Below are 24,520 nucleotides of genomic sequence, written 5' to 3' on the forward strand. Positions count from 1 at the left end.
AAGCTTAAAAGAACAGGCTGACTCTCTTGGTAGGATCTAAAGCAGCTGGTGACTTTAAGTTGAGGCCAATTCTCATTTATAATTCCAAAAACTGCAGAGGCAAAAATTATGCTAAATCTACTCTGCCTGTGTTCTATAAGCCTGGATGATAGCACATCTGTTTACAACATGGGTTACTGAGTACTTCAAGTGCACTGTTGAGCCCTAATGTTCAGAAAAAAATGAGGAAGTAAAGCTTCCAAATACATTCTACAAGGCTGGTATTATCCTCATATCAATGATATGAAATCCCAAATTTCAAGATATGTAACTGTAGTAATCAAAACAGTATGCTATTGTCACAAAAAAAAGACACATAGAATAATAGAACAGACAAGACACACCAGAAATAAACTCACACTTACATGGTTGATTAATCTATGACAATGCAGGTAGGAAAATACAATGCAGAAAAGACAGTCTCTTCCATAAATGGTGTTCAAAACACTGCATGGCTACATGCAAATGAATGAAACTGGACTACTTTTGTACACAATACACAAAAACAAACTCAAATGGATTAAAGACCTAAATGTAAGACCTGATACCATAAAACTCCCAGAGGAAAACAGAGAGAGTAATCTCTTTAGACACTGCCCTTATCAACATATCTAAGGATATGTCTTCTCTGGCAAGGAAAACAAATGCAAATATAAAATACTGGGACTATATCAAAAGAAAATGCTTTTGCACAGCAAAGGAAACCATCAATAAAACAAAATAGCAACCTAGTAAATGACAGAAGATATGTGCAAAACATAAGGAATATCTGATACAGAATTAATACTCAAAATAAAGAACTTACAAAACTCAACACCAAAAAAAAACCAAATAGTCCAATAAAAAAACAGAATACCTGACCAGATATTTTCCCAAAGAAGATGGAGATAGCAAAAAGACACATGAAAAGATGTTCAGCATGACTAATCATCAGGGAAATGCAAATCAAAACCACAATGGGATATCACCTCACACCAATCCAAATGACTAGTATCAAAAACAAAGAAATAACAAGTATTGACAAGGATGTGGAGAAAAAAATCCTTCGTGCTGTGGTGGGAATGTAATTTGGTACAGTTACTGTGAAAATTAGTATGGAGTTTTCTCAAAAAATTAATTAAAATTAAAAATAGAAATGCCGTATCATCTAGTGCTGAGTATTTACCCAAAGAAAATGAAAATACTAATTCAAAAAGATGTTATTTAAAATAGTCAAGACATAGAAGCAATCCAAGTGTTCAATGCCTGACAAATGGATGAAGAAGAGTGGTGTGTGTGTGTGTGTGTACACACACACACACACACACACACACACAGAGGAATATTATTCAGCCATAAAAAATAATGAGATTTTCCTAATTGAAACAAGATGGATGGACCTAAGAGGTAGGAGGCTAAATAAAATAAGTCAGAGAATGACAAATGCCATATGACTTCACTTAAACATGGAATGTTAAAAACAAACAGGACACTTGGGTGCTCAGTTGGTTAAGTGTCTGCCTTTGGCTCAGGTCTTGATCTTGGGGTCCTGGGATTAAGCCCCATGTCAGGTTCCCCGCTCAGCAGGAAGTCACTTCTTCTCCCTCTACCCCTCCTTTGTGTGTATCTATGTGTGTGCATGTGCGCTTTCTCTCTCATTCTCAAATAAAACCTTTAAACAAATAAAGACCTTTTGTTTTTTTAAAAGATTTTATTTATTAATTCATGAGAGACACAGAGAGGCAAGGACACAGGCAGAGGGAGAAGCAGGCTCCCTATGAGGATCCCAGAACTCCAGGATCACGCCCTGAGTTGAAGGCATATGCTCAACCACTGAGCCACCCAGGCATACCAAACAAAAACCTCTTAAATACAGAGAATAAACTAGCAGTTGCCAGAAGAAGGAAGGCAGAAAGAATGGTGAAATAAGTTAAGGGGATTAAGAGGTACAAACTTCTAGTTATAAAATAAATCAGTCACAGAGTTGAAAAGTACAACACTCGAATATAGTCAATATTATAATTACATTGCAGAGTGACAATGACTACACTTAAACCATGGTAAGCATTGATTAATGGATAGAATTGGGGAATATGTTGCACTCCTGAAAGTAATATGACATATACTAATTGTACTTCATTAAAAAAATAATAAAAACCCTTTGAAAACTAAAATATTTGTTGAAAAATCATTCATCAAGATATTATCTACAGTATTAATTTGAGTAGTGGGATTCGAAGTGATATATATTTTCTACTTTATGATTTCTTAGGTTCCTATAATTCCCTCAAAAAAAACATGTCATCCCTTGGAACCCTTAGCATTGCTGGTGGGAATGTAAAATGGAACAGTCAGTATGGAAAATAGTATGGCAGTTCCTGAAAAATTAAAGACAGAAAAACCATGTGATTTCACCAATTCTACTTCTAGGTATATACCCAAAAGAACTGAAAACTGAAAACAGACTCAAACACATTTGTACTCCAATGTTCATAGCAGCATTATTCACAATTGCCACAAGATGAAACAACCCAGATGTCCACTGACAAATTGATAAACAAAAGGAGATATATACAACGTAATATTATTCAGCCTTAAAAAGAAAAATTTTTAAAAGAAAAAATGTTATAAAATCCTAGCTCAAAGACATTACACTAAGGGAAATAAGCCAGACACAAAAGGACAAATATTTTATGAGTCCACTGACATGAGGTACCCTGAGTATTCAAATTCATTCAGACAGAATATGAATAGTTACCAACCAGCAACTGGTAGGAAGGAAGGAAAGGGGCGTTAATGTACAATGCACAGAATTTTGGTCTGGAATGATGAAAAAGTTCTGGAGACGGATATTGGTGATGGTTACACAATAATGTAAACTGTGGGCACTGAACTGTATAAAGAGTACATTTTGGCAGGTATGTTTTACTACAATAAGAAAAAACCCACCACACATCACTTCAATAATCAGAACTTTTAAAACAAATATTTTTATAATTTATGTTTCTTTATTTTTACTAAGACTTTCCTGTTAGAACAGTTAAAGGTTCACAGCAAAACTGAAAGTACAGAGAAAAACAATTTTTTTCAAAGAACATGCAATTAGAAATAAAACAGAATGTACTATAAAATGTAATCACTTTCACTAACCTGAAATGGATGCCATTTTAAAACTGAATTGGAGATCCAAACTTCTTTCTAAAAATGAATGAAAAATCATAGCAATATTTTTTAAACCATACTATATTGATAATGTCTCACCAACAATAATGTCACTATTGAGCATGAAAAATGTTAAAAAGTAAATTATATATTGTAGTGACTCATACTTTTTTGTGTGTAATACACTAGTGTGGAGCCTAACACAGGGCTTGAACTCATGACCCAGGAATCAAACCCTGAGCTGAAACTGAGTTGGACTGGGTGCTCAACCAACTGAGCTACCCAGGCACCTCTTATAATAGAGGTGACTTTTAAAATAAGGATTACATTAATTTTTATGGAGAATTCTCTAGATTACAGAGAAATGGACAAAAATCACATGGGATCACTCATATCAATAACACTTGAACATCACATACAAAGTGGTTAGCAAAAAAGAGCAAAGCTTTGAGGCTAAACAGTGTTAGCACTAAATTAGTGTAATCTTAGCAAAGTTAAACAACCTGTTCCTCTTACCCTCTTTCCTTATCTGTAAAATTGGGTTATTAAACCTATCTTATCAATACAGATTCAAATATCCCAGATTAGGCTAAATCCATCCATATAAATACTCAGTCATTCAACATTTTATTGAATACTTGCTTAAAGAGTTACAATTTAGGTTCAAAAGAGGAGCTGGTATCCTAAGAAGGGATCAGATTTCAGGAGAGAACAGGAAAAGGTCAGAGAGGGGGGAAACACAAAACAATTAAAGAACTTTAAATACCTCTGAATGACTAAAAAAAATTTTTTAAAGATTTTATTTATTCATGAGAGACCGAGAGAGAGAGAGAGAGAGAGAGAGAGAGAGAGAGAGAGAAAGGCAGAGACACAGGCAGAGGGAGAAGCAGGCTCCATGCAGGGAGCCCGAGGTGGGACTCCATCCCAGGTCTCCAAGATCACACCCTGGGCCAAAGGCAGGCGCTCTACCGCTGAGCCACCCACCGGGGCTGCCCTGAATGACTAAAATTTAAGAGTACATATGAGCAAGTGGGAGGAGAGGAGGCTTGAAGGCAGGAACTTCTCACTATGTAAGCTGCTTTATAAACAATATACCTCTGAATTTCCTTCCACGTTTTGGTTTGAATGCTCCTGGTTTACAAACTGTCTTTTTGGTGTGTGCACAGTAAACTTTTACTAATCACTACTTCAATATTTCTAAACTATTGACAGTTTATGGTGTAAAAATGGGATCCAAAGAAGCCACGACCCCACCATCCCCCTCAACTGAGGCCACTATGGTGATAGAACTGAGTCCACTGCTTCCTCACAGACCCTAGAGTCTGAAGGTCTTTCTTATAGCTGAGCTCCAGTCTCTCCATTTTGAGCTGACTTTAATTTGCACAACACTTTTTTGTTTGTTGAAGCTTCTTGGTAAATTACCCTATTCTGTTTCCCTTTGGTTTGGAAAAGCTTTTGAAAAACAGGGTTCCTCACAGTTAAGAACTCTTAGGGAATCTAAGGGCAAAGATGGGTTCCACTTGGTTTATGGACCAGCCTTTTTGGAAAATGGGTGAACTTCTGGAACTGCAGTCGCCACTGTAGGGCAACTTTAACTCAGAGAAGTGGCTCCTGACAAGAGAGAATTTCAAACCTCTCAGTGACAATGGACTGCATTCTTTGATCGATAAACAGAAGCTTCTAAAAGACAAAATGACTGCAAAAATAGCTTTAAAAGATCCTTACATCATTCAAACAAACAAAAAAAACTTAGGAAAAAAAGAAACCTTTGTTATCAGAGTAGTAATCTCAACTTAGTCCCACAATTTGGATCCAACTGTTCTTTTATAAACTAGTGAGTTTTGCATTATAATGGCTATCAGCTCTTGATTAAATTTTTTAAACAAAAGCTGTAAGATCTGTTTTGCATCTGTCTGCATGTTTAAGTACATCTAAGCATGCATATTGTTGATGTGTGATATTTTTCTAATTTCAGATGGTAGTGCCAAAACTAATGTGTAAGAAGCTCTATTTAATTGGCTTAAAGAAAAATAAGCACTTATATATTAAGTATTCTTGGAACCCTCAGAAACATAAGAACTAACCCAAATGTTTTTCAACTTCACAAGACCTGACATAACTTTTGAAAAGTAAAACCTAGTTTAAGTTTGTTGGCTTACTAAAAGCAAGTATGTGGGGATGCCTGGGTGGCTCAGCGGTTTAGCGCCTACCTTTGGCCCAGGGCGTGATCCTGGAGTCCCAGGATCCGGTCCCGCGTCGGGCTCCCAGCATGGAGCCTGCTTCTCCCTCTCCCTGTGTCTCTGCCTCTCTGCCTCTCTCTCTCTCTCTCTCTCTCATGAATGAATAAATAAAAAATCTTTAAAAATAAATAAATAAAAGCAAGTATGTCTTCACAATCTCTCAACGAGAAAAATAACCTGAGATGGTTAGCTCTTTAATTTAAGCATAATTTTTAAAAACAAATAATTTAAATACATGTAAATAACAGAAAAGTTTGTACCAAGTTAAACTAAATAATGAATACCTAAATCATTTCCAAATGAGATAATATACTGAATCATTAAATACTAAACAAGTTTATCTACTTTGGGCTTTTTTTTTTCTGTACAGTATTGTAGTATCACTAATACTTTATTTAAGGAAACTAACTTTATTTAAACTTATACTGAAATAAAACTATACATTACTACCAAAAATGGGGAAAAGAAGTAATCTGTCACTTACTAGAAGTAAAACATAAGGGATCCCTGGGTGGCGCAGCGGTTTGGCGCCTGCCTTTGGCCCAGGGCGCGATCCTGGAGACCCGGGATCGAATCCCACGTCGGGCTCCCGGTGCATGGAGCCTGCTTCTCCCTCTGCCTGTGTCTCTGCCTCTCTCTCCCTCTCTGTGTGTGACTATCATAAGTAAATAAAAAAATTAAAAAAAAAAAAAAGAAGTAAAACATAACCACACCTATAATTGTAATAAACATAAACCAATGATATTTCTGCCTGCTGGAGTTTGGAGCTTGGGGATTGCTCATTTTGTTAAAATGAATTAATAGCAGGTATAAGAGAATTACTAAAGACCTACAACCTCAACTAATAATTTTTCCCTGAAGCTAATAAGGATTAAAAGAAAGTTAAAAAGGAAATAATCACTGCTATGTGATTTAACATACTTTTTATCATGTCCGGGTGCCAACTAAGATTGACCTCAGTAAATCAGTTTTGGAAATGTCATTTAAACCCATTTAAATTTGCTCTCTGAATTGGTTCCCGTCATGGTTATTTATCAGTACTACTACACTGACTCAAATCTACCTTAGATTTGAATGGTTTTTATTAAGTACCTCCCTTGTATTACTATGCAAGGTTCTTATTTACGTTAATCTCTAGTTCCATTTGTATCATCTGCTACAAGGTAACCTAAATCTAGTTCTTCATCTTCTAGCAAAACTCTCTGAATAAATTCACGCTATGGCAACTATCCTTTTATTTATGAGAAATCACTAAATTCTATTGGCACCTGCCAACATTTTTACCCTACTCTGGCTTGCTCATACCGCCATAAGAGTTCATTCAGGCTTTAGTAGCCTAGGATTCATCACAACAACCCTAACTTTTGGCTCTTTTAATTTTTAGAGACAAAAGATACTTGGATCTATTAATAACTATGTCCTTTGCCAATTAAAAACTATACTATTAAAAAATGTATGTTTCTAAAAAGGTTTTATAATTGTGTATTTATAAATTTGCCAGTCCACAATTGCTTACTTCTTGGCTTTTACTCTAAATATTGTAAGAGTTAAGAATTCTAATTAATATATGTAATTAAAGATACTAGAAATAATAAAGATGAAGAAACAGTGTATGTAAAGTAGTTAAAACAGAACATGTTTTTTGGACAAGGAAAGATATGAATAAGACGGGCTTCTGTTGTTGTTTTGGTAAGGGAAGAAGGAAAGGAATTTTGTCCAAAAGTAAAATGATTATTCCAGAATGGGAAAGTAAAATGATGAAATAAAAACTAGATGGATATAAAAAAAAGTTGTAGAAGGCTTATGGAAAAGGAATCAAGAAAGGAATTTTATGTGTGGTCTAGCTTAGACTGAAATGGAGTTAAGTTTTTGCAAAACTGTTCCTACAAAAGTGCTTCATCTCCAAAGAGATTAATGGAATAGACTGACAAGTACAGGTTTCCGCTAACTTTAAGGTCATCAGACTGAATGGGGCAAGAATTTCTGAAAGTTTAGTGGGAAACTGATTCATAAAAACCTACTTTTGTAATCAAAGGTTGAAACATTTTTCTCCCTACCTGATCTCGCCAGAATTTAAAAACTCTTATTAAATAATCTTATTTTTCATGACAGTATATGTATTTACATAAGCTTGATCTGATCTCCTTGTGATAGGGCACGATTAGACAAGTCCTTAGCTTGGCTGCTTAGCCCAAAGAGCCTTGAAAAGTTCAATCTAAGATTTTTACTTTTTGATTCTTTATGAAAAGTTCTAGCAGAGTGGATTTAAAAGAGCCTGTATGATCACTATTTTTGCTGCACTTATATAAATAATCAGTCCAAATTTATTGAAACTGGACTCAATTTGCAAACAAATTAGTCTTGATAGAAACTTGATAGGTAACTGTAGTTATCTTGATAGAAATGGGATGATTATAGAGAAAAACTAGGTTTCAGTAACACATCTTTGTGGACATCCGATCCTACTGCTGTTAATTTCTTTAAAGTTTTATTTTCTACTTATACACTGGACTGGCTCCTGAATACTTCTAGTTTCCTCCAATATCTGGCTAGAACTCTCCAAACTAACATTTACAATTTTGTCTTCTGATTTGGAATCACTATGAAAATAAAACTGCCCTTTTCCTAAAGTCATGCAAACTAAAGCTAGACAAACTAAAGCTAGATATAAACTTCAGGGAAACCACCAAGAGCTCATGTAAGAACAATGTGCCTGTTGCTATGTGGTCACCCAGCAAGATAACCAGAGACATCCAAACTGCAAACCAGGAAAAATCTATCAGATTGTTACTCTTGCCCTCACTCCATCTGAAGATAATTTGAATCCAACATCTAGAAATTTTCTCAACTGGCTTCTCTCCAAACTCAAGACACTGCATTTAGAATTTTCTTGAACTATTATCTTTTTTCTTTTGTTTTCACTGAAATATGTCTCACTAAATATCTGACAGCTCACAGCATAGAGAGGCCGAATTTAGGTGGAAGTTCACCTGTAGCACTGCCTCTTTAGTTTTTTTTTTAAAGATTTTATTTATTTATTCATGAGAGACACAGAGAGAGAGGCAGAGACACAGGCAGAGGGAGAAGCAGGCTCCCTGCAGGGAGCCTGACATGGGACTCCATCCCAGGTCCCCAGGATCACACCCTGGGCTGAAGGCAGCGCTAAACTGCTGGGCCACTGGGGCTGCCCCGCACTGCCTCTTAAAATAAAACATCCTCACCTTCATCCAGTCCCAAGTCATCGTGAAGATGTAATTGTTAATACACTGTCTTATGCCTATGTAAATACCTTTTAAAAAACTGAAACCCAGTTAATTTATTTGGTTGGTTAAATGTTGGCACACGGGAATCTCCTCTGGGAATTTTTCAATCTTTGGCTATTGCCCTCCTTAAATCATATTTACCTCTCTAATATGCTGCACACTCTCAAGGGTTTTGAAGGTCTGTCAGCAGCCACTCACAGGCCAAACGGTATCCATCAGGATCAGACAACTGGATAGAATCAACAATAACCACATAAATGATGAAGATGATGAACAGCCTGAGCCTGATGACTCAACTAATGGCAACAGCAAAAATGTGATTCTTCAGCCTGAGTACATCAACAGTGGAAACTGAAAATACTATACTGGTTGATCAGAACAACCAAAAAGGGAAGAACTGTTAAAATAAAATTCAAAAAAAAAAATTTTTTTTTTTTTTAAAAAGGAGACCAGCCTTGAAAATTCCGAGCAGACAAAACCGGTTTAGTCAAAGCTCAATAGATCTTATTTGGTGAAACTAGCTTGACCTAGATAATTTCCTGTCTAAGCCTCCAGAAATCGTAAGCAAAACTTAAAACTGTTTCCCAAGGTTTATATGAGGTAACCCCACTAACCAATTCCCTATCACTTAAGAAAAAGTTAATACTCTAATCACTGTGAAGAAGAAACAGTCACTGACTTCGTAACTGTATTAAGTCGCTTTGTGACAATACACGGCCAGAGCCTCACTCCCTTTTTGGGCTCCTGGTTTCACAGTCGTCTCTTCGGTGGGTGCACAGTAAACTACTTCCAAGTTGCTACTTGAGGGGTTCACTGGTTTTCCTTCTGCTCTTTCTGGACCTCCGACAGCACCCCCGTCTGCCCACCACCTGCGTTCAGGAAACAACAGCAATCTAAGAACACCCCCCACTATGCTGATGCGTCTCCCGAAGGTGGCTGCCAATACGCAGACTGGAAACCAAGCTTCCCACGTGGAAGAGGGTGGGGTAGGCAGCCCAACGTGCCCCCGAGGCCCCCGCTCCACGGGGATGGGCGAGGATGCACGCCCGTTTCCCCCCTGCGGAAGTGATCCGCGATAGCCCGGCCTCACCCTCAGGACGGAAAAGGGAGGAAAAAATAGCCCTTTCAGAGCAGATTTACCCCAAAACCCCTCCCCAGAGGGCTAACGGAACCCACGCCCCCACCGCAGCCGCCCCGCTCTCCGACCTCAGAGCGCCGGCCCCTCAGGGCCACTACCTACAGTCTCCAGCCGCTCCGCAAGGAAAACTTCCCGCCACCAGGCTTTCCTCTTTCTCCAGCCGCGAGCATCCGCCCTTCCGGCGAGGTGCCCTCAACCAATTGCAAGTAACAGCCTTCTCTAATTGGTGAAGGGGTGTGGCCACTAGGCGCGTCACCGAACAAGGCTAGCGGTGATTGGCCCGTGTCGGGGGCGGGCTTAGCCAATGGGAAGCAGCCTTGAAGCGCGGGTGGGGGGTGGCTGCGTGTTTCCGGAAGACGTGGCGGCTCTCCCCCGGGCTGTTTCCCGGCTTCTTTCCTCCCGACTTTTGCTTCACGCCCTGGACGCCCCGCGGTGCTGTGGCCGCTGCCCTCCCTACTGCAGCCATGATCTCCTTAACAGACACCCAGAGTAAGCGCTCGCCCTGGGGTCCCCGCCCGGAACCTCGCACAGCCGTTGCCCGAGCCCGTCTCGGCCGCCCGCCCGCCCCTCCGTCCGGGTCAATGAATGAAGCTCGGCGTCGGGGGCGGCGGCCTGCTGGACTGAGCTGGGGACGCGGGACCTGGAGGGCTGCCTGGAGGGGGCGGGAGCTGGATTTGCCGTGGCTGGCCTGGCCTGGGGGGAGGGGGAAGCCTTCGCTGAGTGTGCGTCCTGCCCCGGGGTCTCGCCGCTCTCGCCGCCGGGGAGATGGGCGCTTTGTTCCCGCAGATGGCCGCGAGAGGCAGTTGGGTGCGCGGTGCGCGGAGCCCGGGGCTCACTCCTGGGGACGTTTGCGCGCATCACAGACTTGGGGTCCTCTACAAGTCACTGGCCGCTTGTTTGGGAGATGGTATTTTAAATGTCATCTATTTTAGGTGTTGGGTGTGTGTGTGTGTGTGTGTGTGTGTGTGTGTGTGTGTTTTAATATGCTTACACTTAAATATTTTGAATAGTTTCCCTTTTACCACCCCTGGAAACAACTTTCCAAAAATTCCTTGAAACGACTTCACTTTTCTACGCCTCACCTTTCCGCAGTAGTAATAATCAGTGAAACGATCGCTTTCCTTCATGTTGTGTATTGTGCTCTGTGGCTTTTCATTATTTTAGCGTCTCTTTGTGCCTGAGATAGAGTTCCCTAGGCGTATCTTACGTCTAAGGTTAGCATTGCTGTTTTCCTTTCATTTCATTATAACACTCCTACTTTTCTACCCTATTGTCAGCTTTTATCATTTTCTTATTTACATATCTGCCCAACCGTGTGGGTCCTATCTTTTAATGGTCATGATAGTTTTTTTTTTTTCCGTCTCCCTTTATCTGCCATGGTCTTCATTTTTTATTCTGCTTAGCTTTGATTTTCAAGATTTTAAGAACTAAACAGTCTATTAAAGTGGAGTCTTAAGGTTTGGATTGAAGTCATGGATGACTTGAACTTGACAGAGCCTCTAAGGTCATATATATATATATATATATACATACACACACACTACCTCCCCAATCAGGCTCTTCATTCTGTGGTTGGATAGGTCTGCACCTTGGAGCCACCTGCACTGACCGAGGAGCGGTACCCATTTTGTCTGTTGGCCACACCTGTTTTGATCAGAAGATACATAAAGTCGGGATCCCTGGGTGGCGCAGCGGTTTGGCGCCTGCCTTTGGCCCAGGGCGCGATCCTGGAGAGACCCGGGATCGAATCCCACGTCGGGCTCCCGGTGCATGGAGCTTGCTTCTCCCTCTGCCTGTGTCTCTGCCTCTCTCTCTCTCTCTCTGTATGACTATCATAAATAAAATAAAATAAAAAGATACATAAAGTCCTTTTTTTTTTTACTGTTCTAATAGAAACTAGCAATTGTATAAAGACATTTCTTTTGATTTTACCAAGTGCTTTCATATAAATCATTACACTGAATTTTTATAAGAGTCTTATAAGGCAGGGAGAAGTATATCTCTTTTATAAATTAAAAGAGGCTCAAAAGAAATTCAACGTATGGTCGTAAGGAAAGTGACAGAAAAAGGCTTTATCCCAGGTCTGCTGGCTCAGAAACCTTTGTGTTCACTGTACCCTTCCAGCATCGAAGAAAACTAGATACAAACTTTATTTGAGATTTGTCTTGGAATAGTGTGTTTTTTTATAGCAAGGATAGATAACAACAGTAGATATTTATCCTATAAAGTTATGCATTGATTTTTTTTGAGGGATTGTGTAGTATATTGAGTCCATTGTCTTTGTGATAGTGTTCTGTTCCTCTTGACTGAAACCCAAACTTTAAATTGTCCAAGAAAATAAGAATTGTATACCCAAATTGCTAGAACTTCTTTCTAATTCTGCTAGAGAAAGCACTTAGTCTCTGCACAGCTTTTCTAACTGTAAAATATTATTTTTCCTTTCTATCTGAGTCTGATTATTACATAGATTAAAAATACAAACTTTTTATTTATGCTTTGCAAAGAGATTCTCTTCTATTGAAGACTTCTTATAGAAACAAGCACCTGATTTACATTCTTCCAAAATCCAGAACAAAGGGATTGGGTTGAAATATGGGCAAATTACAGAGCATTCTCCTTCATTAAATTGATGAAGAAGATGAAATTATATTCTTTATTATTTGCCAAATGTTTTAGGTAGGACAATGGATTGGAACACAAAATGATTAGTGAACCAAAGCTCTTTGGATTTCAAATGGTGTTTGTGTGTGTGTTTAACTGCAGAAATTGGCCATCATTCAAGTGATTTGCCAAGATTATTCTGGTATTTTGATTCTGGGAGAGGGTGACTGAGCACCGAACAGAATAAAAAGCAATTCATGATTGTTTTAAGGGGTTCTATAATAGCACTGTCCGCACCCCTCTCCATAAAAACACAAGATTTATTCAGAGGGACAGAGTAGGGTAGTTCCCATGCTGCCTCTAGATCTTTACTTCATTATGTCACATTGCCTGAAATTCTCCCATGATCTTCAGTTGAGTTGTTTGATTTGGTTGATATTCAGTTGAGTTCCTTACTGTGAAATTTTCTATTTTTTAAAAGGCATAGAAGGAAAGAAAAAGCTAATATTAAAATTTTCAAATAAGGGATCCCTGGGTGGCTCAGCGGTTTAGCGCCTGCCTTTGGCCCAGGGCGCGATCCTGGAGTTCCGGGATGGAGTCCCACATCAGGTTCCCGGCATGGAGCCTGCTTCTCCCTCCTCCTGTGTCTCTGCCTCTCTCACTCTCTCTCTATGCCTATCATAAATAAATAAATAAATAAATAAATAAATAAATAAATAAATAAATAAATCTTCAAAAAAATTTCAAATAAGATATAAAAATGCTAACAGTGATTGCTGTTAGATTAAGCATCTTTACTTATAAAATTTTCACAATGTTTTTTTATTTCAGACAAATTTTATTAAATTGCTTTTATCTGATTATTCTTTAAAGAAAAAACCCACATATGTAGGCAAGAGGAATGCAGTTTTGATAGTTGTACAGCGAAAGATAAATTTATTTTACTAAGTATGATTCTGGTGGTGAACAGGCAGCTCTGTGTAGGGTTTTATTAACCAGAGGGCTTATGAATGTGTAGGCACCGGGAAGAGGGAATTCAGGATGTGAGGAAGGGCACAGTGAGGCCAGTTAGAAACTTTTGGTCCGTTTAGGCCAGGAAATACTTGGCAACATCATGCCAGTACCAGTTCTGGCAAATATGTAATAGGCAAATATCTCCTCCTGAGCTACACTGGGTGAAATAGTACCAATATTTTGGTGCCCATGCTACAGTTGTAAGCTGTGGAGTCCAAAACTGAGTTTGAATTCTAGCCTGACTCCACACAACCACCACTTTTCCTGCCCAACAGCCTACCTTACTACCCCCTGCTACACACACACACACATTTGATTCTATGAGCAAGGATAAGTTATGAAACTCTGAGTCCATGAAAACATAGGGCTGGTACCATTTTCACCTCACAGTTTTGTTAAAGGAATTATAACATATTTGTATAAACATTGCAGTGGATGGGAAACCATATCCAGATATTGTCTCTTTTCACTGCAGTTGATTTTTAATACTTCTACTAATTCCAACTTAGTTGTTAGATGACAAACCAATCCTGTTAAACTTGAGCCACCCAAAGATGCTTCCCCTAGAAGTTCTGTATGCTCTAGTGCCCTTGAGTTTTATTTAATTAAATATAGTTAACCTGAAAAAAAATTCTGAGGGAAACAGTGTGATGTAATAGTTAAGCACAGGGACTGAGTTCAAATGCTTAACCAGAAGTGTGATTCTAGACAGAGCATTTCTCTAAACCTCAAGTTGCTCCATCTCTAAAATGTTGTAGTCACACCTACCTTGCAATAGTGTCAGGAGGATTAAGTTACATAAGACATGTAAAGTACCTCTTAATGGATAATTCATGGCAAATTAACAGTACATAGTAAGTATACTTCAATATAATTTCTTTTTGATGAACAAACATCTCAAAATGTTGGAGGTGCCTGGATGGCTCAGTTGGTTAAGCATCTGACTCTTGATTTCAGCTCAGGTCATGATCTCAGGGTCATGAGATCAGCCCTGAGTTGGGCTCCCGGCTCAGTGCAGAACCTGTTTGCAATTCTTTGCCTCTCCCTCTGCCCCCCTCCCACTCCTTCTAAAGTAAATAAATGAAATCTTGGGGGGGGGGGGAAAAGATTTATATGTAATCATTAAGATGATTTATGAAAAGGTAGAAATTAGTCATATTCAAATAACTCAACTGCCAGTGACTAAATCCTAACAACTAAATTGTTAAAAGATGGAATTGTAATTGTTCCTTTGTCTGTATTTTCCTCTAGGAAATTATATCTGACAGCTAAACAGTTATTTGATCAATTGTCTTAAGGGATTTAAGCATGAAAGCATTAGCCATTTTCATAGGATTTTGTGTTTGTGGAATAAACTCATCAGTATATTTATAAACCAGTACCTGAATTCTTTTAGACTAACTTTGGGGAAAAAAAAGGTCGTTGGAATAGAAAGCAGTAGTTAACTGTAAATTGAGGAGGTGGGGAATGTAGAGAAAGGTATATGATAGAAGTTTTCAACTCATCAGAACATTTTCCAGGGCTTAAAAATTTTTTGAGTAGCTATGACCTAGATTTTGGCTTTCTGGAGCCAATGCCAAAAAGTTAAGTAACAGACCAGAAATCATTAATAGTGTATTTAAAATAGGGTTTCCAAAAATATGGTTTCTGCTGTTTCATTATTTCATGCGGATTGTCTGTGTCTAGGTAAAATAACGATTAGTAAGTATTTCCTGAGAGCAAAACTAAAATGACCAAGGGGGTGACTTTGTGGCTTATGCTTTTAGGATTAACAGAAAAGGACAACTGTAATCTTAGAAAGTTAAGAATCCTCAGGCTAAAAAGATAAGACCAAGAGAATGTAAAGGTAATAAAATTACTAGTGTTTTATATAAGGATGAACATAAACTTCAGTGCTTACACTTTTTTTTTTACCACCATACACTCAATACGTAGAAGAGATTCTGGCATCTAGGAGTTGATCAATAATTTTTTGTATTTGAATGAAAAGAGTAAAACCTCAGAATATTAATATTCAGTAGAACTGTTCTTTGAAACTTTTGGAGAGTGGGTTTTAGGACTTAATACACTAAATGCATTAATGGGTTCATGATTTAGATAATTTATGGAAGATAAATCCATACCATCAAGAAGTTAAAAGTAATGCCTAACCTCCTGAAAATTAACTTATGAGGAGACTCTGATGGGATTCTCAAAATATTGCCATTGTGAGAAGCAGTATATCATGGAGTATATTGTGCCGACCTACGGTAGCATTACCACTGAGTTAAAGAAGGAATTAATTTAAGAAGGGAAAGGAGTAACTGTAGATATTGTGCATATAAGTAATAGTCATTGAATATGAAAGGACATAAATAGTAAAAGAAAACCCTTATGCTTACCTCGGATGCCAGTGGAGTTCTGGGGAGGGAAAAAATATATAATCAAAGGTTTAGAATCCTGATTATCTTTCCTACGTATGTTTATGAGAAGTGCTATCTTTCATACAAGGATTAGAAATGTCCACTTATATTTTAAATTTTGGAGTTGTTTGCTGATGTTAATTTATTATAGAGCTTAATGAATGTCATAAAGTTAACCTGCAATGTGGAGGACCTATTTTCTTATATCAACCAAAAGAAAAACTGAAAAATTGTCTTACTTAGTTTACGGGGATCTTAATGTAACTTTTGTTTTTCTCTACCCTTAACTATATAATTTATATTGCAGAAATTGGAATGGGATTAACAGGATTTGGAGTGTTTTTCCTGTTCTTTGGAATGATTCTCTTTTTTGACAAAGCACTACTGGCCATTGGAAATGTGAGTTTTTCAATATATATATTTTAAGTAAATCCATAAGGAAACTGTAATTAAAATGAATAATTGCCTGCTATTACATTTGAGGGAAGTAATTCACTGTTACTCAGGTATTACCTTCTCTGTTTACATCAGAAATAAGGCTCCTGGGTGGCTCAGTCAGTTAAGCATCTTCCTTCTACTTAGGTCATGATACCAGGGTCCTGGGATCAAGCCCCACATTCATCCAGGCTCCCTGCCCAGCGGGGAACCTGCTTCTCCCTCTGCCTGCTGATCCCCCTGCTTGTGCACTCTCTCTCTCTCTCTGTCAAATAAATAAAATTTTAAAAAAGAAAACTATTTAAACAAAAGGTAAGCATTTAGAGATTTTTGAATGACTACTCTGTTGAGTGTTGGTTATGTAATATCAACGGATTAAATCAAGGCTGCCTCTAGATAGGAGTTCAAAATAGGTGACTTGGTAGCCCCCAAATTTCTTAATATGTTTGACTTAAAACATATGACTTGAAACATTTGGTTCAGTAGTATAAAACAAACAGATCTTTAAAACCCATTTAAACCTTTTAATATATCTGTATATTAACAGCCGACTTGCTAAGACATGTGCTTTGTTGTCCATTGTGAAGATTGTACAAGAGTTCTAGAGATAAATCATAACCTTTTTAAGAAGACAACAAAGTTAATGAATAATATTAAATATCTTTGAAGTGTATATTACCATAGGGCTTTTAATTGGAATTTAGAATATATAAAGGATAACTAATCAAATTTGTATTTTAATTAATAATATAAGGAGCTCTGCTATTTGAGCCTATGAACCTTAACCATTAGGTTCAGTCAGTACTTGGTTAAAATTTTCATTCAAGGTAGTTACAAAAAAAGGCAAGTATTAGGAATAAAACCTGGGGGAAAATAAGCTTTTAAGAGATCACCATTTCTTGCTCACTCTCTGGAAACATACAAAATATATGTATATTTGAGAATATACAACTTTATTTTTACTTCTGCTGCCACCAGATATTCTGGGATTAGTAAGACTAGAATCCTTTTCCTGGCTTTACATAGTTTCTCCTATCAGCTTGGCCATGTCAGTATTTTTCCCATCCATAGGCACTCCTGTAGCCTGTGGTGAAGTGTGCAGAACCAGGAGTACCTCCAGGTGGCATATTTTATGACCAGCCTTCCTCTTTTGCCCAAACACTCATCTGCATAACTAAAGCCGTCTCCATTTAGCTTGCCTGGAAGAACCATTGCATATGTACATGCCCATTGATAACATCTGATCTTTCTTTGGTTCTCTTTTTCTCTATTTAATCAAAAAAGAAGAGGACTGAGAAGAGTGGAATCCAACTTCAACTTTCACATGCTTAACCCACTCCTTGATTCTACCTCTTGGCGTGCATCCTCAGTTCCTCAAGCCAGTTGCCCACACTAAGAGCCAGATGTGCTGCTTTTTATATTTAGCTTTGACCTTGCTTTTCAGAGTTATGCAGTATGGTTAACTACTTTTTCTACCTCCCTTTTTCTTTCTCTTCTAGGTTTTATTTGTGGCTGGTTTGGCTTTTGTCATTGGTTTAGAAAGAACATTCAGATTCTTCTTCCAAAAACATAAAATGAAAGCTACAGGATTTTTCCTGGGTGGAGTATTTGTAGTCCTTATTGGTTGGCCTTTGATAGGCATGATCTTTGAAATTTATGGATTTTTTCTCTTGTTCAGGTAAGGCAATTATTTTCTTTTACTTTTTCTCCTTTAATAAACCAGTATGTCAAATAATTATTACAAAAACCCAGATATTTGCATTGGCATGGGTACAAAGACCATAATTTTCTCAAATGGATTTTTGTTTCCATTGAATCTTTTATTGAGTCTTACTAGATAATTCAGTCAGCTACAAAAATGTTTATTAAACCTAGATATTTGCCAATAGAATATATATTATAATTTCAACACAATAAAATTCGTTTTATTGGGGTTTCAAGGCACTGTCTTTCTGTTAAGGCACTTTGCTATTTTTATCAGCTAAACAATGATACATACATACATACATGCATACAGCATTTTAATACATCGCACCTGATACTGCATAATTACTGCCATTTGGTGACAATTCATTTAGTACATATTTAATACTGAATACACTATGGTAGATTTTGATCAGTTAACATTTACAAATGCTAGTTGCCAAGTGAATAAACAGTAGTCTATGTGAGAAAATACCTTTAAATAAGGTTGGTTTAATTATTTATTCAAGAAATGTATATCCTTTGTCTTCTATCTGCCAAACACCATTTTATTCACGGGAGAATGAATTCGTGTCAAATATACTTTAGAGAATCTCTCACTTCTGATATGGGAAAGAGACAAAAAGATACCAGCAGGATATAGTAGTAATGCGTGATAGATGTATAAGCAAAATACTATAGGAGTATAATTAAGAAAGATTATAAGTATTATAAGTATAATCAAATTCAGGGAGAGGTAAGAAACATTACCACTAAAGGTAACATTTGAAATGTGAAGTCTCTAAGACATTTAAAATCTTAACTGGATCCTTTCTTTTTACTTGGTTAGCTGTTGATTTTGATAATAAAGAATCTTTAAGTTCTGAGAACCTTTTTCCTTCTTCCAGGGGCTTCTTTCCTGTGGTCATTGGCTTTATTAGAAGAGTGCCAGTCCTTGGATCCCTCTTGAATTTACCTGGAATTAGATCAGTAAGTTATCATGTATTAGAAATAAAATTTTTAAACCATCAATATCAAAAATAATATTCTTTGATGCTTTCTACTCCTAGAAATACAAGTAATTGATACCTAATTAATAATAAGTTTTTTTATTATGATATAAATTGTCACGTCACCATAGATCATGGTTACCATGAATACCAGAGAAAATCATCATTGCTAACCATAAAAAAACCTGAAATTGATTTCCCTACATCCATTTTTAATACTATCAGTTTTTTTATTTTAAATGTAATTCAGGGATCCCTGGGTGGCGCAGCGGTTTGGCGCCTGCCTTTGGCCCAGGGCGCGATCCTGGAGACCCAGGATCGAATCCCACGTCAGGCTCCCGGTGCATGGAGCCTGCTTCTCCCTCTGCCTGTGTCTCTGCCTCTCTCTCTCTCTCTCTCTCTCTCTCTCTCTCTGTGTGTGTGTGTGTGTGACTATCATAAATAAATTTAAAAAAAAAAATTAAAAAAAAATAATAAATGTAATTCAGATTGGTATGCTATGCTACCCTTTTTTTTTGAGAGTTCAAGGCACTTTTCAATTAACTTTTACATGATTTCTAATTTTAGAAGCTATTATGTAAAAAGGACATCATTATTTCTAATAAATATTTTCTTTCTTAGACTGTGCCACCAAATAGCGTGCATTAAGACAATTAAATCAAGCACTATTATACTGGAAGTCAGATGATAAAATTCTGTTCCCAGCTCTCTACAGTTTGAAAGATCTCATCAAATCTGTTCCTCCAAATTGGGCCATCAACTTTCTAAAGTTGTTTATAGATGTTTGTAGATGTTTCTACAGTGTTTCTAGAGAGAGAATCCATAGCATTTACTGGATTATCAGCTAAAGGATGGCTTACCCACTGAAGAATGAATAGGTTTTGCTGTAAGACAAAATCTCATTTCCAACCTCAAGTCGATTTTAGAGTCAGAATTTTACAGCCTAAGGGCACTTGGGTGGCTCAAGCCAGTTAAACATCTGCTTTCAGCTTTTGCATTTCCCAAGTTCCTAGGATGGAGCCTCATGGTGGGCTCCCTGCTCAACGGGGAGCCTGCTTCTCCCTCTCCTTCTTCCCCTCCCTGCCCCACTCATTCTCTCTGTCTCTCTCTCTCTCTCTCTCAAATAAAATCTTAAAAAAAAAAATACAGCCTAGGTAACAACCTAGATATTTGAAGTTACCTTTGGAGAGAGATTGTTGTGCTTTCTCTCCACGTATATTTACCTTAAAATCCTAATGAATCCATGGTACTTTCTTTTTTCTTTTTTTTTAAGATTTTTTTATTTATTCATGAGAGACAGAGAAAGAAGAGAGAAGGAGGCAGAGGCAGGGAGAAACAGGCTCCCCATGGAGCAGGGAATCTGATGTGGGGCTCAATCCCAGGACCCTGGGATCACGACCTGAGCCAAAGTCAGCCACTTAACCTACTGAGCCACCACCTAGGTGTCCCTCCATGGTACTTTCAAAGCGACTTTTAGTTTCATGTGCCAATCACCCATTTATATAAGAAGATAAAATGTTGGAATGTGGGCTTATAGGGGGTATGTCCTGATTTCATTTGCATTAATCTCCAAACTCATACTGTATAGTCAATTTTGTTTTTACTTAATGGCTTTTGAATTCACCGAAACTTCGTTATACAGTTATACTCATTATTCACGTCCTTAATTTAAGGATTCTTCAGTATTTGCATATATAGACACTCTATGCTGTAAATTATGTTTCCTTTTATTATTACTTCATGGTTCAGTAAAGATGTGAATAGTGAAATGAAAGGAAGGGTTAAGTGATTGCTAGATATTGATAGTATTATGACCACTTGGGTTACATGACTTTTAATATCTCCACTAATTATTTTGTTTCAATATTCGCATCACCATCTGGAATGCTGAAGAAGGCCCAGTTGCTTTACATTTGGGGTGGAGTAGCCAAAGTAAATAACCACTTAAATTAATGTGTGTTAAAATTTATATTCAGGAGCTATAAATTTATGCTTGCCTCATTACATCTATTTTTAATGTCATTACCACTTGCAGTCTGAAGCCCAGATTACACATTTAAAGTATTTTTAGTCAATAGCTGTTGTTAATTATTGAACTTAATGGAGTTAAATCTGTTTGTTCAAAGACTACATAGGCCCAGAAGAGATCCTCAGTAATGGTCAGTTGAAATGCCTTATTGGGTTCATTAATGCATGAATGGCTGACATCTCAGCTTTTCATTTTTTAATTTTTTGTTAAGCTAGCAGTGTTAATTTCATTTTATCCAATTTTTTTATTCATTGTGTTGTATTTCTCGTGTTGTACCCTTAAAGTCATATGCATAACATGTCATGCAAAAACTACCTTAGAAAAGAAAATTTTTTAATACACATTTATGTGTCAGGAGATGGTGGTGAGTAGTATTGGATTAATAAACCATTGTCAGTCATGCCTTAAATTTCCACAAATCTTATAAAGCTGGGTTTTTTAATCAACATTTAAAATGTTGATATGTTTTTTTAATGCTGTGGGTTTTCTTTTAATTATCTGTTTTTTCTTCTTGCAGTTTGTAGATAAAGTTGGAGAAAGCAACAATATGGTATAACAACGAATGAATTGAAGACTCATTTAAAATATTGTATTATTTATAAAATCCTTTGAAGAATATTCAGCACAAAATTAAATTACATGAAATAGCTTGTAATGTTCTTTACAGAAGTTTAAAACGTATAGTCTACAAAGTACCAATAGCAGTTAACAAAGAGGCAATGAGATCAGGCTTCTAATCAAGTGATCTAAGAAGTCAGCAAGCAAACTAAAGGAGGTGAATCTATGTTACAATACTTATTGAAACTCTTGAAGGCAATTTTTATTGTTTATCCACAATGTGTGAAACAGCCATCCTTGGAGAACTCTGCTGCCTGTTTCTTTTCTTCTTATATTGGAGGTGCGGGAGCACTGTAGGCATTTGCTTTTTAGAAATATCCACTGGAATGGTAAAAGTATTTCCAGTTGCGCTGTGTCTCTGAAAGTGATGCATGAGTTAGATTGGATTATGTCATTTTAATGTATTAAAACCAAGGAAAACCCAGTTTTGATGTATGAATCACTTTTTTTTTTTTTGGTAGATGTATGGTAAAAATAAAACATTTGTGGTTCTTCTGATTCTTAATATTTTAAAGCCAGATGAAAATCTGAACTAGATATTCACTGTCAGAATACGCAGAGGTCATTCTTTATAACTAAACACTCCGGAACTACTTCTACTTCCTGAGAGTCTGACCTAATTATCTGTATCCTTCGTTACATGTAAGCATCTAACAAAAACCATGAAGTAGTCTGTTACGTGCCTTGTTTCATTGGATAGTCTTTTCTTTAAGATACCAAACGATGCAAACCAAATGGATTTTTCTGTCGTGGTGTAGTTTTTCTTTCTTTTTTGTTTTATTTTTATTTTAGTAGTGATTTTATCATTTTACTTTTCATAAATTAAATAACTATTGATAATGTTTACTTTAAGATGTAACATGTTAAAAGGTTAAACTTATATTTGGTAAGAGCTTTTCATGTAAAGTGGAGTTTCCCTTTATTTTTAGCTTTTTCCTAACAAAAATCAATATGCATGTTGAATGCTTCATAAGATCACTCTTCATCTTGAATTCATGGAGAAAATATCTGAATTTCACATGCTAAAGTTAGTTTATTATAATTAAATGGGCTATAGTTTCTTAAAAATATGACACTAAAAAAATGTGTTGTTTTTTTCTACCATTGATGCTTGACTGACAGTGGCCATTTTTTCATTAGTAGTTTTCCGACATGGCAGCTTTTCTGGTAGATGTAAGAACACATTTCAACAGCCATAGTACTATTTGTTTTACCACTAATGATTGCACTATTTACTTTTTTAACAGTTGCAAAGCTTTTTAATGCACAAAATCATAACTGAAATTTGTGATTTTTATTTACAAACATGTCTACAAAATATATCACAGCTTATGTTATTTTAGTTAAATCTCGATGCACAGAAAACTCCCATCCTTGCTTGTCTAAAGAAGGAAAGACTTGGTATATAGTTTAATGGTTCAGTCTTGTGGATTACTGTCTCTTGGTACTGGCATTTGACTTATGACATAATCTGTGAAACTAGATGATATTGACAAAATGAGACTCCTACCTCAATAGTTCATGGAATAATAAGAGACCTAGTGTTGTGTCTAATGTTCTTCAAAAAAGTAATATCCTCATTTGGAGAGTGTCAAATATATACATATTTTGGGGATCGACTTATACAAGTTGCCCTGTAGGACTCTTATACATATTTTTGACTGATCCATATTATTTTCAGTGGCTAGATAATTCTATCTTTTTAGAACAAGAACAATATCTGCTAATGTAAGGAACATCTGTATTATTTAACTCCTTTGTAGACATGAATTTCTATCAAAATGTTCTTTGCACTGTAACAGATCTCTTTTTCAAAATCTTACTTCAGAAGTATTATTAGAAGTTGGTGTAAAGGATTTGATAATCTCCCAGTCCTTAGTAAGATTGAGAGGCTGGAGCAGTTTTCAGAGTCCACAAGTTAATTTCAAATGTGAGTTGGGGACTGCTTGGCAGCATTGTATATTTCTTACTCAGAACCACTGATGAGGCTCTATTTTTAAACACATTAGTCTTCTGACAGAAAGCACTGTACATTATATTGTTTCTTCCTTTCCAAAATTAGCCTTCTCTCTTTGTGACAAAAATGTACTTTGATTATTGCTATAAAGATGGAAGAAAAGGTCTAATACTACTTAGCCTTAAGTGTACCTGGCATTGTTCAAATGTATTTTCTGTAACAGAAACATACTTGCAATGTTTTTCATTTCCCCTTATAAATTGTAATTCCTGGAATATTGCTGCTTCAAAAAGTCTCACAGTCAGAGTATATGACCTAACAATTGAATATTGTAAATACACTTGTCTTACCTCTCAATAAAAGGGTACTTTTCTATTAATTGGTGGTTGTCTTAGCTTGGGCTGCTATAACAAAATTCTGTAGGCTGGGTGGGTTAAACAGATCTTTATTTCTCACAGTTGTAGATGCTGGGAAGTCCAAAAGAATCAGGATAAATTCAGTTATTGTTGAGGATGCTCTTTGTGGCTTGCAGATGACTGCCTTCTTGCTGTGTCCTCAAATGGCAGAGAGCTTTAGTCTCTTCATCTTCTAAGGACACTAAGTACATCATGGGGAGGTTCATCTTCATAAACTCATCTAAACTGAATTGCTTCCCCAAAATCCCACCTCCAAATACCCTCATATTGGTGGTTAGGGTTTCAACATACTAATTTGGGGAGAATATATATTCAGTCCTTAACAGTGGTCAAATGTATATTTATGATGGAATTCTAAAAACTAGCATTGCATAATAACTCACCTCATTTTTTTAAATTAGCCTTATATGCAGTTTTCCTTTTTTTTCATAAAATAGTCATCACATTTTCCATTTCCAAATTGTTTAAATGTAATCATAAATAGAAATGGATGCCAGGTTAAAAAAAAAGTGGACAGTGAATTTAGAAATAGTG

The 24,520-nt window shown here is 36.8% G+C and overlaps 2 protein-coding genes across 10 annotated transcripts in view; one reads left to right on the plus strand and one right to left on the minus strand.

The window, feature by feature from the left end:
* Positions 1-9,986, minus strand: part of RECQL (RecQ like helicase) — a 45,798-nt gene extending 35,812 nt beyond the window's left edge. The window contains exons 1-6 of one of the 9 annotated variants that reach the window (XM_055318593.1): positions 9,924-9,986; positions 9,363-9,552; positions 8,825-8,912; positions 5,905-6,075; positions 5,391-5,504; positions 3,169-3,216 (exon numbers count right to left, since the gene is read on the minus strand). In XM_055318593.1, the coding sequence (XP_055174568.1) occupies positions 3,169-3,216; positions 5,391-5,451 (109 nt within the window). In that variant the 5' untranslated portion in view covers positions 5,452-5,504; positions 5,905-6,075; positions 8,825-8,912; positions 9,363-9,552; positions 9,924-9,986. Of the gene's footprint in view, positions 1-3,168; positions 3,217-5,390; positions 5,537-5,904; positions 6,076-8,824; positions 8,913-9,362; positions 9,553-9,919 lie in introns of all 9 variants that reach the window. The other 8 variants (XM_055318589.1, XM_055318596.1, XM_055318591.1 and 5 more) reach the window with 8 other exon arrangements.
* A 180-nt stretch (positions 9,987-10,166) lies between these two features.
* GOLT1B (golgi transport 1B) lies at positions 10,167-23,949 on the plus strand. Its single transcript, XM_055318972.1, has 5 exons — positions 10,167-10,310; positions 16,146-16,237; positions 17,773-17,951; positions 18,865-18,946; positions 21,513-23,949. Exons 1-5 carry the CDS (start codon positions 10,286-10,288, stop codon positions 21,549-21,551), a joined length of 417 nt encoding a protein of 138 aa, XP_055174947.1. The 5' UTR covers positions 10,167-10,285; the 3' UTR covers positions 21,552-23,949.
* The last annotated feature ends 571 nt before the right edge of the window (positions 23,950-24,520 follow it).

Source organism: Nyctereutes procyonoides, unplaced genomic scaffold (genome assembly GCF_905146905.1).
Source record: "Nyctereutes procyonoides isolate TBG_1078 unplaced genomic scaffold, NYPRO_anot_genome, whole genome shotgun sequence".
Taxonomy (NCBI): domain Eukaryota; kingdom Metazoa; phylum Chordata; class Mammalia; order Carnivora; family Canidae; genus Nyctereutes; species Nyctereutes procyonoides.